The sequence below is a fragment of the Larus michahellis genome, chromosome 2, assembly GCF_964199755.1.
Source record: "Larus michahellis chromosome 2, bLarMic1.1, whole genome shotgun sequence".
NCBI classification, from domain to species: Eukaryota; Metazoa; Chordata; class Aves; order Charadriiformes; family Laridae; genus Larus; species Larus michahellis.
In genome coordinates, this window is record NC_133897.1 from 168,515,819 (window position 1) to 168,530,145 (window position 14,327).

Consider the following 14,327-nt stretch of genomic DNA (forward strand, 5'->3'; position numbering starts at 1 on the left):
ACGAAATTAGGCCATCAATAACCAGAAAAAGGTGGACCGGGGAGATGCAAGGGGCACGAGTGCCCTCTGCAGGGCTGCGGGGACGGAAGGGCGGCACAAGAGACTCCCCAAAATCCCCAATTCTCCTCCTTGTCGGAGCGTACCGTAAAGCCACCGCTTCCGTGCCGGACATGTGGCAAACATGCATGGAGCAGCTCCCCATCCATATGTCCAGCCTATCAATGTTCACCTTTGACATTGAAAGAAATTAAAAAATAAAAATCTTAATTTTCAGCACTTACTTCTAGTTTTTCCTAGAGAAAAAGCCAGGGGAATAAGAAACGACACTGCTGTCATGCCGAATGCCTGAGCAGGGTGAACCCTTAACCAGCACAACGGCATCACACAAGAGCTGCGGCAGCCAAGGAGGGCAACAGCATTGATTTTTTTGCAAGGGTGAGGAAAGGTTCACGACTGCAAGCACTTACTCACCTGCCTTTCATCAAAAACAAGAGTTGAGAAAGGGCCTCATCCTGCAAGACATCAAACAGGCAACCGGCAAGAGCTGGGAGTAAAAGGCTCTTGGGAAACGGGGGATTCCTGCATCCACACAGGACTTGTAGTACAAGAGGAGTGGGCACATTCCTCCGCCATCGCATCTGCATTAGTCAAACCTCACATAGAAGTTGTTGTTTTTTCTGCTTTAAAACCGGTGATAAAAAGATCACGCCTGTACACTTTTGGGAATAACCCCATCTCCAGTTTGGAGAAGGCGGATAAAGGCTGCCCAAGCTAATGGGACAGCACATGGCCAAAAAGCGCTGCAGGAAGCGGCGTTGTCCCACCGTACGCACCACGATTTGATTATATTGGCCATTTGCTGTAACAAATAAGCAACAGAAAGCCAATTCCGGATAGACATTTGCCATTTAGACAACATAATTACAACATACCCTTATTGGCAGGAAAGTTACTCGGCAAATGACAGAGCAGGAGCCCAGTATTTATCCTCCAAATCAAACCCTTTGGTTCAGATGCCAAAAAAAAGCAAGATGGCTGGGGGAATTGCCATCCGTGGAAATTCCACCCACATCTTAATTACCAGCCAGCCTCCCCCTGCTTCTTGCATCCGAAAAGGGATTGTAGTATGAGGACTGTATTACTTATACGCAACACAGTGACACCAGTGGCCTGAGGACCATATTCAGCAGCCGGATGATCCTTTCTGGTCCTCCAGCTTTTCCCTGGATAAGGAGAGAAGCAACCGCTGCCTTTTATGCCTCTAGTAGCAGATCCCTGATTCAGATCCCAACTGTCTTATCTACACCAGAGGCAACTCCCAGCAAAACAACTATCTCCAAGTTCTCCTTACCTCCAAAAAGAGCCTAAGAACTTAAATGGGAAGAAAGGAAAAAAAAAGGAATGCTTTAATATTAATAGCACATTAATATTAGGTACTAAGTGGCCAAGAAGTCCAACATCTAAAGGCTGTTTTATCAACATTAATTTGACTCCGCTGAGCAACAGAACATTTTCTACTACTCTTTGCTTTGGCCAAGCTCTTGAGCTCCTCCTACACACACATTCTGCCCCAGCACAAACCCTCCCTTAAAATATCTGGATGAACAGACCATTAACTGGATTAGAAATGCTTTGCCGCTCTACCATCCCACCAGAGCAACTTCAATTTGGGGCATACCCCAATTTCTGAGCAGTTATTAAATGTTCCACTTAATCAGATGAGCAGTTTGGAGTTAATTGATAACAGCTGCAGGTGTAACACTCATCATGAGAGCAGCCCAAATAATCATGAGAGAACTGCTACCGCTCTGCTACTTTCCCTTTTCTCTCTAGTACAATCACTGATCCTTAAATGGAAACACAGTGATTCCCAGAGAGGCAAGCGCCTCTGAATACAGACTACCAGGAGACACCAATGTGAAACCAAGTCTCAACGGTGGCTGGAAGAGCTGCCCCACCGCATGAGATCAAACAAGTCCATTTGGGTGCGAAAAGGGAATTGGAGAGTCGGGAGACGGACAGAGCTTTCTGTTACCCCATCTGGGAAAGGCAGGACAAACGCCTCTGCCTTCGGTACGTACCGCAGAGCTCGTGCCACGAATGTCAAAAGCCTGTTTAACAGGGCAAACAAGAAAACAGCAAAGCTGTGTCACACCGCTGCCCACATCAGCAGGGAAGGAAGGGGCTGACCCAGCTTTTTGCACCCATGCTGCAGTACGTGAAGCAGGGCACGGTCCTCCCCAGCTGTCCTTCTGTCCTCAGCCCTGGCACGGGATCTTGCAGCTCCCTGGGGACACAGGCGTGCTGGGTGCCCACTCGGCATTGGCAACCATCGGACCCAGGCTCCAGCGCGACTGTATCCATGCAGGCAGATCACAAACCTGGCACGAACCATCCAGCTTTTGCATCCATTTGTTAGCTGGGTGTCATGCATATCCAGGGAAACTAATCAGCTGGGTGTTGCTTCAGCATCAAGCCAGAGAGTTAACATCAGCCTCACTGCTCCATTCATGCCTCACTCTGCTCCCAGAGGCTCCCAGTAACATCTCTGTATCCCACCGATTTCCCTCACACGTGTCTTGCAAGAAACAGCAAGAATAAACACCGATTAATACCCCCACTTTGCACAAGCAGAGAGAAATAAAACCAAGCCTCCCAAAACCTTCTCGGAGAACCCGAGAGCCAGGAATTCAACCCCCACAAGCCTTCGCTTAATCCCAGCTCACCATAGGACTGCTGTAAAACCAGAAGACAACTACCACAAAATTATACAACTAGGGGCACCAAACGGGAATGATGTCTGAGCTGCTCCAAGCGCTATCAGTGATTGGGCTCTCTCATCAGATTATGGGATGCTGCCTTGAAAATATCCCTGCCCCATCCAGCATCTAACAACCTCTTTGTACTAGGCCATACCTGTCATCTTAGGCAAAAAAAGAGTCCTAGCACATGTAGGAACAGTGCAACAATAATTCAACAGCTGTAGAAACCCAGAGCATAATAATAGTTCAACACATTAAGCTGCAAATACGCTGCCTGGGATTGGATCCTCTCAAAGAAAAGCCTTAAAGGGATTCAAACCTATAAACTCAATTCTAATGAAAGGAACCAAACCCACAGGCTAGTTATGAAGGTGAGCATGAAGAGTCAAGGTCTACTGGACTTAGTCGCTCCATGGCAAGGCCGCTGCTGGCTAGAGGAAGGTGAACGCAGGAACGTGTGGGGCAGGCACCTTGCTAGTCCTCAGCCTTAACCAGATGCCCGGCGAGCAGCACCAACCCTGCCAAAAATTCATTTTGCAATTCCAAAGCCGTCAAGACTCTCGCTGAATTTCTCTGCTAACACTGGAGAAGCAAAGCAGCCGTGCATCACTCGGCAGCGGCCTCACAGAGCTGCCGATGGCACAGGAAGGAGTAAATCCAAGTCCCCTGGGATCCCCCGAGATGATGGTACAACAGAGGTTAGATTACCAGCAACCATCTGCCCCTCTGATATCAGCATTTCACGTCCCAGCAGCGAGGGGAAAGCCTGAAAGTGCAGTAGAGAAAAGATTACAAGAACTTTCAGACTTACACTGTTGCGTCGCCTCTTTGAGAACCTCTCCAGGAGGGGGACAAACAACCAAGTTCTCACAGTCACCATGTCAGGAGAAAATCTACCCAGCAAGACATCCCAACTGCGCAAAGTCCTCCTGGCAGAAAGATGTATTCAGTTCAGCTCTGCAGAGAAGCTGCACAAAGCAGCAGCAAACACAGCAGAAACAACCTCGTTCCCTCCTCCCTGGGGAGGAGAAAGGCAGCCTAAGAAGTCCTTCCAGAGCTTCAAGCGAACGGATCCCAGTACCACTTGCCAGTCCATTTTTCAGTCCAAATGATGGCGGATCTATCACAGTATAATTTCTCTCCGCTGCAGAAGGCAAGAAAGAAATTTAGAAGCCATTTCATAATTATGGTGGGGAAGCATTTTTAATTTGCTGTCTAAGGCATCGGTGTCTGTGCTCCCACTAGCACAGCAAGGCATGGGGAAAAGAAGGATTTGTGGCATTTATGAAGTGAAGAAGAGCAGTCTCACACGTGCACAAACACATACACACAAGAAAAGGCAGGCGGGACATTTCCTTTTGGTTTTAGTCATTTTAAGACCCAAATCAAGATATATTTTTACAACAGGTATTGCAGTTTGTAAAGAAAAAGAGCCACAAGGCACGGTCACCAAGTTTTATCGAAGCAGATCCTTGTTTCCACACTTCTGAGCTAAGACCACAAAGTGTACAAATCCAAGCTGGAAAATAACTTAAGTCACCTCAACACAGAAAACTCACAACTCTTATAAATTAGGGTTTTGTCTGTGCTAGGCTTGCCTAGCATCTATCAGGAACAGTTTGATAATTTGATCCACTTTTAGAGAGGGGAATGAACTACTTCCTCTCCCAAAGTCACTCCCAGACCCATTTTCCATTTTTTTTCCCGCTACTTTCTCTAAATGTCTTTATTTCCCAACTTCTACTTTGATCAAAGCCAGGATCACAACTGTATTTCTGCTCTATCTACATATTTTCAGCCCTACACAGTTTAAGATAAAAACTCTTTTCAGTATGGGAACATTACCTTGAATCAAGGAAACAGTATTTGGAATACGTTCCCAAAAGACACGGGCTTTTGGTAGCTGCCAGTCAGGGTCCCAGGGGGGCAGAAGATTTCGATCCATTTTGTATATTCTTAACCTACATGAAGTTTCACTTTGGATGGGCACGCATTTTTGCTGACAGCTTCTAAAAAGAAGAGATGTTTGCCAAGTCAAGCGAGCTTCGATGTGTGCCAGGAGCCTTCCCAAGGCAGCAGCTTCAGTGCTGTCACCTCCTCGACGACGCACGCAGCTGAGCAAACAGCTCTGCAGAAACCCGGGTACAAACACAGGGCTAAATGGAGAGCAAGAATCTGGTTTAACCTTGGTTGTTATAGCAATAAGCGTAAGTATAAGCAAGAACCTCTCTGCATACCATTCCTAGGCATAAATTAGAAACAATCAGGCCTTATCTCTCCGGGAGCGAACCGTATCTGGACAATACGCCATGAATTACAGAGAGTTCAGTTCAGTAGAAGAGGCTTCTAAATTGGTTCTGTTTTACCTCAAACCAGGACACTCAGGTCTGTTCCTGGAACACCCAAACAGCTTATATCCCTGTAACCAGCAGCGTCTCAATTTCCTCACCTGTAAAATGCTGTTGCAACCCAAACTGCCCTGTATCTCCAGAGCCTAGACCAGAGCTGCTCAGACCAGGCTCTCTGCAAGCACAGCAAGATCTTTAAAAAGGAGCTTTACAGCATAAAGATTTATTCGATGACTCGCACTGGACATGCTATGGTGTAGAAAGGTCCCCAACAAGCAGCTTGTGAGGTGTGAATCCTAAATTCGCCCCAGTGGACATTTCCTGGGAGGCTGAAGGGCTGTGTTCCCCACATCACCATCACCCAAGGAAGAAAAGCCTTGATGCTCCCGCATCACCATCACAGATGGATCTGGCCACGTCCCGTATCTACCACCTCTGGTTTCAGAGATGACAGAAGAGCAACCAATGTGCAAATTCAACTGAGACTTCCAACTGTACATGCTGTCTTCAGGTACTGCATGAAAACTTCCAACACAGTGCCTGGAGGTGCATCTTTCGTGCCTTTCCAGATACCAAAGGGTTTGGTGACATCCTTAAACGGAGCAAGACTCAGCCCCAAAGTCAGGCAACTGCTTGAATGCTGGACTATCAATGCAACTGCACAAAGGCCCATCTTATTCTCCCTACCCCTGCCTCTCCCATGAGTTACTGCCTGCGTCCTAAAGCGCCAGATCCAAAATTCTCCTCCCAGCATCCCCTGCCATCCCTCCAAACCCCTCCTCAAACACACACATTAAGAGGAAAAAAAATCTTTTTCTTCTCCTCCCAGAAAAACCTTTTCCCTTCCCTGAACTACAAGCCTCCATTTTTGTCTTTTCGTCCGTCACAAAACAGCAACATCTTGACGCAGAGCTATTTGTCTGAACACAAAATTACTATAATCACATGTGTAAACTCAGTAGTTGAAGCGCAGGGCAGGAAACCACAGAAGCGTCTTCCCAAAAACAGGCTCAACAGCTTTACGTTTGGAGGCAGATCGCAGATACGTCACGGCCCGAACAGCCCTCCCGACTCGAGTGATGCCTACCGCAGTGTCACTGGCCACCCTGCCATATGTGAACAAGCTCAGAGCAGGAACACAAGCAAAACGCGCTTCATATGTTTTGAGAAAACTGAATCTCAGGGGGTTGAAGCCACTTGTCCATGATAACGTCACCACTGAACAGCAGAACCAGACTTCAAGCCAGAAACATCACAAAAACGTTTCACGCGCGCACAGGTGCAGCTCTCCAAACTCTAAGCATCTGATTTCTGCTCTGACCATTGCCAACCCAAGGCAGCAGAACACAGACACAAACTACCCATTCACAAGCACAATGGACCCAGCATTCCTCCACTTATTGCTAATTTAAGCAAATTACATACAAAACTTAGACGCCCACAGACACTGCACTGGGATACAGGCGCATTAGGTAGGTCTGTAGATGCTAGAGGAGTATCTCATGACACGCACCAGCTTTTGCCCAGTGCAAAAAGAGAGATTATCATTACGGATGTATTACTGCCTTTACCATCCTCTTCCTTCCTTGAGCACCTTCCTATTTCATGCCTGTAAATCCAGCAAACCCACATTAAAAGTGAGAAGCAGCTTTAAAATGACCTTGTCTGGAGATGTCAAGGCACAAGACAGCTCTGGGGTAAGGTAGAAGCCTTACTCCAGCCAAACTTCTACTCCTCAATGTTTCCTTCAGGTCCAACACCAGCAGCTTCAGCGCCCAGAAGAGCTGGTAACCCATTTCCAAATCCAAGAGCCTCTGTTGGAACCACTTCACCGTCACGCAGTCAGTGAGTACGGTCACCCCTTGGGACAGCTGTTCCTACCTTCCTTGGTGGAGACCTGCGTCCTGGTGGCCGGCAGCCTGCAGAGCCTGTGCTTGGTGATCTGCACCAGGCCCTTGGGTGAGGAGCGTTTCGGCGTCACGGAAGGTTTCCCTCGCGAGTTTTTCTTCCTGAGATGGAAGTGGCTTTTCAGAGGCGTGGCAGGCGAGGAGCTGTTCTTCTTATCTGTTGGGGAACTGCAAAGATGCAACACCACAGAGTTAAAAAACAGTAGAGAGGTGACTCAAACACATTTGGTCCCCTTGCTCAGAGCTCAAAAGAGAAGCTGGCTCACCAAGCTCCACACTGCTCCCCTACCCAAGGGCAATAAGAAGCACTGAACTGAAAATTGCAAGTAAATAGGCAAGTGTGATGAATTTCTGGCAAAGGACAGAGGTATCTGACAGCCTAACTCAACTCATTCCCTTCTGCTTTCTCCTCAACAGATGTTGGGGGGAGAGGATGCTGTGCTTTAGTGAGATGAAGGGAGTCTCGTGTCCCTGACTGCCAAAAAATCCCAAAACAATCCCAGCTCTTCCAAGCACCTTACTCCACAGTGACCTTCCCAGAACAACCCACCCACAGACGCATCCCCCAGCAAAGCAGGAGGACAAGGCAAGGATGGAAAACCGCGGTGAAGTGTTGATCGGAGGATCTGGGAAACAGAAGCAGGAATCAAGGCATCAGATCCTCAATCGGGATCTGTGTTACCAGCTCACTGCATCCCTTGGAACAGTTATTTAGGCCGCAGTCCTCATTTTTCAAGAGCTCAGGCTTGGTGTTACTGCATCATGAAAGGAGCCAAAGCAAACATCTGCTACGCTGAGGACACTTCCGAGTTCAGCGGCAGAGGTCACACAGCTGTGCCACCAACCCTCACCCCATCCCGCGTATCCCTTCCCTGCAGCACAGGCTGGGCTTGCATCCAGCCCTGCTGAGAAAAGCAGCACTGAACAGCTTTCCCACCGGGAGGACAACGTAACGAAGCCCTCGCAGCACTTCACCGACACACCGGCTTTCAGAGAAAGTTTGGTCCCAATCTCTTATCTGTTTCCCTTTGACTCCCAGCCCGGTACAAACCATTTTGGCAGATAACTCGGCCCACACACCTTTTCCTTCCGCCAAGCTTCGTTTACAACCTTCCCATTGTACTCTGTCCCTATCACACACAGTCAGGGGGGAGAAGTTGCTCCACAGAGCCCAGGAGTATCTGCTGGTCTGGCACAGTGTGTTCCCCCAAGGTAGCTACAACAGCCACAGATCTGTCACCCACTTGACAAGGAGAAGGAAGAGGGAGAGCCTTCAGAGAGAATGTTTTGGGATACTGGTGGATAGCAGTAACCTCCCCAGGGAGGGAAGTACCAGCAGAACATCACAGACAGCGCTTCTTCCCAGCACGCAGAGCTCACCTCCTGCCCCTGCTCCATCCCAGGGGCTGTACAATGCTTTACAGGGACACACCATACAGGATAACAGCAACTCAAGCTACTTCTCCCTCCTTTCCCCAGCCCTCAACGCAACAAGGTTATGGGAGTTTGAAAATAAATCAAGACAGCTATTTCCTGCCCTTTGAATATCAGTCTGTTATTCAGGTCAAGGAGGAATCTCCTAAGGGCTGCAGCAAAGTCTTCGGAGAAGAGGGATGGGAGATGAGAAGAAAATCCAGCTCTGTTTGAAAGGTTAAAGTCAGAGTTACACAGATTGCTAAAACAATTAAAACCTGAGGTCTTCCAACCCTGGAAAGTGGGATGTCTCCAGACAGAACAAAGTCACCACATTTGGAAAGAGAAAGGCAAATAAACATTCCAGTATACAACAATCCTCACTGGAATTTCACTTATACCACAATTTACACAACTTACTGTGAAGCCAATGGTCACAAAATACGACCAGTGCAACGACACCGCTCTGAAGACAACCAGCAACTTACCCCAAGCTTCCTTTTCTCTTGATGATTTTTGTCCGACTCTTCACCTTATAACTGGACAGCGCAGTGGCCTCGTTGAAGGAGGATTTCGCCCCACTGAGACCAACAGATGCAGCACTCAGAGGAGGTGGGGCCACACCAGCTTGAGGGAGGTTGGGGGCTGGAGGCTTTTTCTGATCCTCAGATCGCCACCTGAATGCTGATTTGGAGGTGGAGGGTGAGGTCTGCAGGCTGGAGGCTTTCCACTTGTACTTGCTAGGAGAAACACCCAGTTTGGACTGCAGTCCTGATTTCTTCAGCTTTGCTCCCAAGTCTGCTTTTGGCGATAGTTTAGCACCTCTGTCCGCTCCACCGGCAACCTTCTTAGCACTTTCAGAAGCTCTAGGGCTGACCCATCTTTTCACAGTGCGAGAGCATTTACCAGGGTTTGCGACCCACGTGTAATTAGTTTTCCTGAACTTCAAAGCTTTGCTGGAGACTGATGTTGAGGCGGCTCTTTGGAGACCAGGAGCTTTGGAGACTATGGAAAACCTGCTCTTCATTGGAGACATTCCAACCACCAAAGTCGTAGTCTGAGTGGGTCTAGAGCACATCTCGCCATTTCCAAGCACCTTTGGCTCTCTGAAAGCATCCCTGACTTGCTCACAACTAGACTGCCCTGGTGCTGGCGGTTCCGCCTTCATCCGTGCCAAATGCTGAGCCGGCTCATGATCTGGCAACACCAAAGGCTGCTGTGGCTCCGATTTCAGTGTTACGGCGCTTTCACTGGAGCTTCCACAGGAGACAGAGGAGCTCCTGGTCACGTCACTGGCCAGACGCACTGTTCTAGGCTTATCCGACACACTCCCATAGGCTGAACTCACGAACCGGTGAGATGAACTAAATGAAACCGAGAGAGAGGGTCTTCTCTCTTCATTTTGGCTCGTGTACGGAGATTCTTTCACATTTTTACTATCACCTGGAGCAGTGACCATCGTTTTCAGCCCAGAAAACTCACAGTAAGAACCCACATCACCAAAACCTTCCATATCTACAAACGGGCCAGCCCTCTGTGGCAGCTGGATCCCCACAACTATATTACCATCTGTGGTTAAGTCCACATGTCTCTCTGGGGATGATTCTGGTGGCTCAGGTGTCTGGCTGTCCCCATGGCTTCCAAAAGCCCCAGACGTGCTGGCACTTCCACCACTTCCAATATCACACGCTGATCCCGGTGGCCGGTTGACAAGGGAGTATTTTTTCCTCCAGGAGTGACCCTGGCGCAGCTGGAAATCCCTGGGAGCCTGCTGGGGGTACCTGGCCGAAAATGCCCCTCTCCTGCTGAAGGGAGGCTGGCGGGGGTTGTTCCACCTCAGTGGTGCAGATGACAGCGTCCGCGGCGCGTCCCCATGAGCGTTTTTATGGTCGTTTATGAGACCTAAGGAGAAGACGACAGTGTCTGTGTTAATCACTAGTCCCACGGGAGTTTGACAGCATCACAGCACTGGTTTTCCTCATGCTGCAGTGAGGATGATTGCTCCGCGCAGGCTCACACAGGCCACATTTCAGATAACCGGCACTGGAAGGAAAAACTTAAATATCTCCCTCAACCCTCAGGAAAATCAGTCACAAAAGCTATTTCACAGGACAGCTCAACTTGCAGGCCTGAACCACAGACTCACCTACAGACTCTTAACACTAGTTAACACCGACTACTCCTCTCAGCCACCTTTTGCCCCTTTATGCTCTTTTTTATATGCCAAAATGGATGCTTGAGTTATTGGGTTTGGAGCTTAATTTTTTAAAAATGCTAATTTTATTTCCAGATATCTTGTCAGAGCAGTCTCTGCTCATCTGTTCATGCACATAGCCCAGCACAGCCATCGCCAGCTCCAACACAGACCACAGAATCACAGAATCATTTCGGTTGGTGAAAACCTTTAAGATCATCGAGTCCAATCATTAACCTAACACTGCCAAGTTCACCACTAAACCATGTCCCTAAATGCCACATCTACACATCTTTTAAATCCCTCCAGGGATGGTGACTGAACCACTTCCCTGGGCAGCCTGTTCTAGTGCTTGATAACCCTTTCGGTGAAGAAATTTTTCCTAAGATCCAATCTAAACCTCCCCTGGTACAACTTGAGGCTCTTTCCTCTCGTCCTATCACTTATTACTTGGGAGAAGAGACTGGCCCCCACCTCACTACAACCTCCTTTCAGGGAGTTGTAGACAGCGATAAAATGTCCCCTCAGCGTCCTTTTCTCCAGACTAAACAACCCCAGTTCCCTCAGCCACTCCTCATAAGACTTGTGCTCCAGACCCTTCACCAGCTTTATGGCTCTTCTTTAAAGCAGCAATGAGGAGGCTCCAAGGCGTCCCCAGCTTCGCTGTTGAGTCACTGCAGATCCATCTGCCAAGCCACCACACCTCCACGGTGCTTTGGTCTACTAACGAAGTCGCTTGGATAACAGATACATGTCAATTAGAGAGGGTCTGCGCTTGTTAAGCGTCAGTGTTTATAAAACCCTTTCAATAAAAGGGATTATCAAAGGATTTTTGAGCATTTTAGGCACGTGTCAGCATAGAAAAGTTTTTCCTACAGGAGGAGTGACAGAGCTGCTGGAAGAGCAGTGTCAGCAGATCCCTCCTGGAGGAGGCAAGGCCACATTCTCCTCCCACATAGGAGCTCCTGGACAGAGGCAGATCCCTCGCAAGGACCAAGCGGAGTTTGTGGCCTTACTAATGAGGAAAAATTACCTTGGGGTCTATAAATAGAGCAAGTTACTGCTAAGAATAAGTGCTGATGCTCACCAGAGCTAGGAAAGGGCACGCAAATATATTTCCCCTCCTCCTCCACCACGCTGAGGAGTCAAGGGACAGAGGGCGAGGGGCACATTCAGCCCCTCTGCCACCAGCCGCGGGGGCGGCAGGGCAGGGGACACCCCCTTTCCCCAGCCAGGAGGGTCACAGACCCTGTAGGGGCCAGTGGCATGGGGATTCCCTCCATCCGGTGGGGACTCCCAAACCCCCCCAACACTCTCTGTTCCCTCCCTGCCTTGGCCCAGCCGGCATTCCTGGGTCCTCTCCACCTCCCTCCTTCTCCTACCCCACCTAGGTCCCCTCTACCTCCTCCACCCTTCAGGCCCCTCCCAGGCCTCAGCCCCTCCCCCCTCGGGGTCCCCTCTGTTCCACCCAACTCACACCCACCTTCAGGTCCCCTCACAACATGTCCCTGTTCCCCCAGGTCCCCTTCACAGCCTGCCCTTCTCCCCCAGGACTCCGGGATCCCCTCACACCCCTCCCTCTCACCCTTGTGTCCCCTCACAGCCTTCCTCTCCCCCTCAGGACTCCGGGGTCCCCTCACACCCCTCCCTCTCTCCCCTGGGTCCCCTCACAGCCTTCCTCTCCCCTCCTAGGACTTCGGGGTCCCCTCAAACCCCTCCCTCTCTCCCCCAGGACTTCGGGATCCCCTCACAGCCTTCCTCTCCCGCTCAGGACTCCGGGGTCCCCTCACAGCTTCCCCCCCTCCGCTCCCCAAGACGCCGGGGTGCCCTCACACCCTTCCCTCTCCCCCCTGGGTCCCCTCACAGCCTTCCCCTCCCCATCCCCAGGACTCCGGGGTCCCCCTCACAGCCTTCTCCTCCCCCCCAGGACTCCGGTGTCCCCTCAGATCCCTCGCCTTCCCCCCGGATCCCCGGGACTCCCCCCAGCAGCCGCCCGCGAGGTTCTCCCCCACCGGGGCCCGGTCTCCCAGCCCCCCTCCCCCGGCCCGGCCGTACCCTGCAGCAGGCGGATCTGCCGCCACAGCCGCTCCCTCTCCTCCATCCCCGCAGAGCTCCCGCAACCGTCGCGTCATCTCCCTGCGCCGGCCGTTGGCCGGTCACGTGAGCGCGCGCCCCGTCACGTGGCGCTCGCAACGGCCGCCGTCGCTTAGCAACGGAGACAGCCGCGGCCTGCGCGGCCCGACGGGGCCTGAGGCCGGACCGGGGCCTGCGACGAGACCGATCCGCCGGCTCCGGCTCCCTCTGGCCCCAGTCACCACCTGGGATGGTCCAGCTGTCCCCAGTTCAGCCTGGTACAGCCGTCCCCAACCTCTGTCCTGTGCCCAGTCTGGTCCAGCTGGCCCCAGCCACTGGCCTCAGCCTGGGCTATACCAGCTGTCTCTTGTCCACAACCCAGCCTGATCTGGCTGTCCCCAGCCCCTGTCCCCGTCTCAGCCTGGTCCAGCTGTCCCCAGCTCCTGTTCCTTTCCCAGCCTCATCCAGCCATCATCTGTCCCCATCCCAACCCAGTGTGTGGTTGTCCCTAGCCTGGGCTATCCCAGCTGTCTCTTGTCCCCAACCCAGCCTAGTCTGGTGGTCCCCAGCCCCCGTCCCTTCCACAGCCTCATCCAGCCACCCCCTGTCCCCAACCCAGCCTGGTCCGGATGTCCCCATCCCCTGTCACAATCTCAGCCTTGTCCAGCTGTCCCCAGCCCCTGTCCCCAGCCTGGGCTATCCCAACTGTACTCTATCCCCATCTGCTGTCCTCAGCCCAGCCTGGTCCAGCTGTCCCCATCTGCTGTCCCCATCTCATCCTGGGCCAGCTGTCCCCAACTCCTGTCCGTTCCCCAGCCTCATCCAGCCATCCCCTATCCCCATCCCAGCCTGGTCCAGCTGTCCCCAGCCCCTGTCCCCAGCCTGGGCTATCACAGCTGTCTGTCTTTTGTCCCCAGCACATCCCGATCCAGCTGTTCCCATCCCCTCCCCAGCTTTGTCCAGCCATCCCCTGTCCCCACCTCAGCTTTGTCCAGCTGTCCCCATCCCCTGTTCCTGGCCTGGACTATGCCAACTGTCCCCTGTCCCCATCCCAGCCTGGTCCAGCTGGCCCCAGCCCCTGTCCCCAGCCCAGCCCAGTGTGGTTGTCCCTAGCCTGGGCTATCCCAGCTGTCTCTTGTCCCCATCCCAGCCTGGTCCACCCCTCCCCGTCTCCTGTCCCCTTCTCTGCCTCGTCCAGCTGTCCCTATCCTGGGTGCCCTGCCCAGCCTAATCCAGCCATCCCCTGTCCCCATCTCCTGTCCCCTGCCCAGCCAGGCCTCCCTGCCCCTCTCTGCCCTCTCCCATCACGAGTGTCTGCCGGTGGCCCACCATCTCCCTCAGGCTGTGCCTGCAGGCACAAGGGGGAGGACCTTCTGATGGTCCCACAGGACCATCTCCAGCAAGGAAACTAATTTCACTCATCAGCCTTGAAAGCCCTCATTTCTCATACTTCGGCGGTCATTGTTTAAAATGTTTTGCAGGAGAAATAGTCCCGAAGCTGAGCTGCAAAGGTTACTTGTGGCAGTGAAGGAAAACATAGATGTTTTCAGCTTCCTGCAAGAACGGGCAAGTTTGGTTCCTAATTTAAAGTCTTTGTTGTGCATTAAATGTGCCAGTAAGGCTCCAGCAG

At 51.5% G+C, this 14,327-nt stretch overlaps 1 protein-coding gene across 1 annotated transcript in view; it reads right to left on the reverse strand.

Annotated features, from left to right (window-relative positions):
• Positions 1-12,772, reverse strand: part of ZC3H3 (zinc finger CCCH-type containing 3) — a 193,796-nt gene extending 181,024 nt beyond the window's left edge. The window contains exons 1-3 of the mRNA XM_074577989.1: positions 12,680-12,772; positions 8,919-10,332; positions 6,992-7,185 (exon numbers count right to left, since the gene is read on the reverse strand). Of these exons, the coding sequence (XP_074434090.1) occupies positions 6,992-7,185; positions 8,919-10,332; positions 12,680-12,725 (1,654 nt within the window). The 5' untranslated portion in view covers positions 12,726-12,772. The remainder of the gene's footprint in view (positions 1-6,991; positions 7,186-8,918; positions 10,333-12,679) is intronic.
• Positions 12,773-14,327: the final 1,555 nt, after the last annotated feature.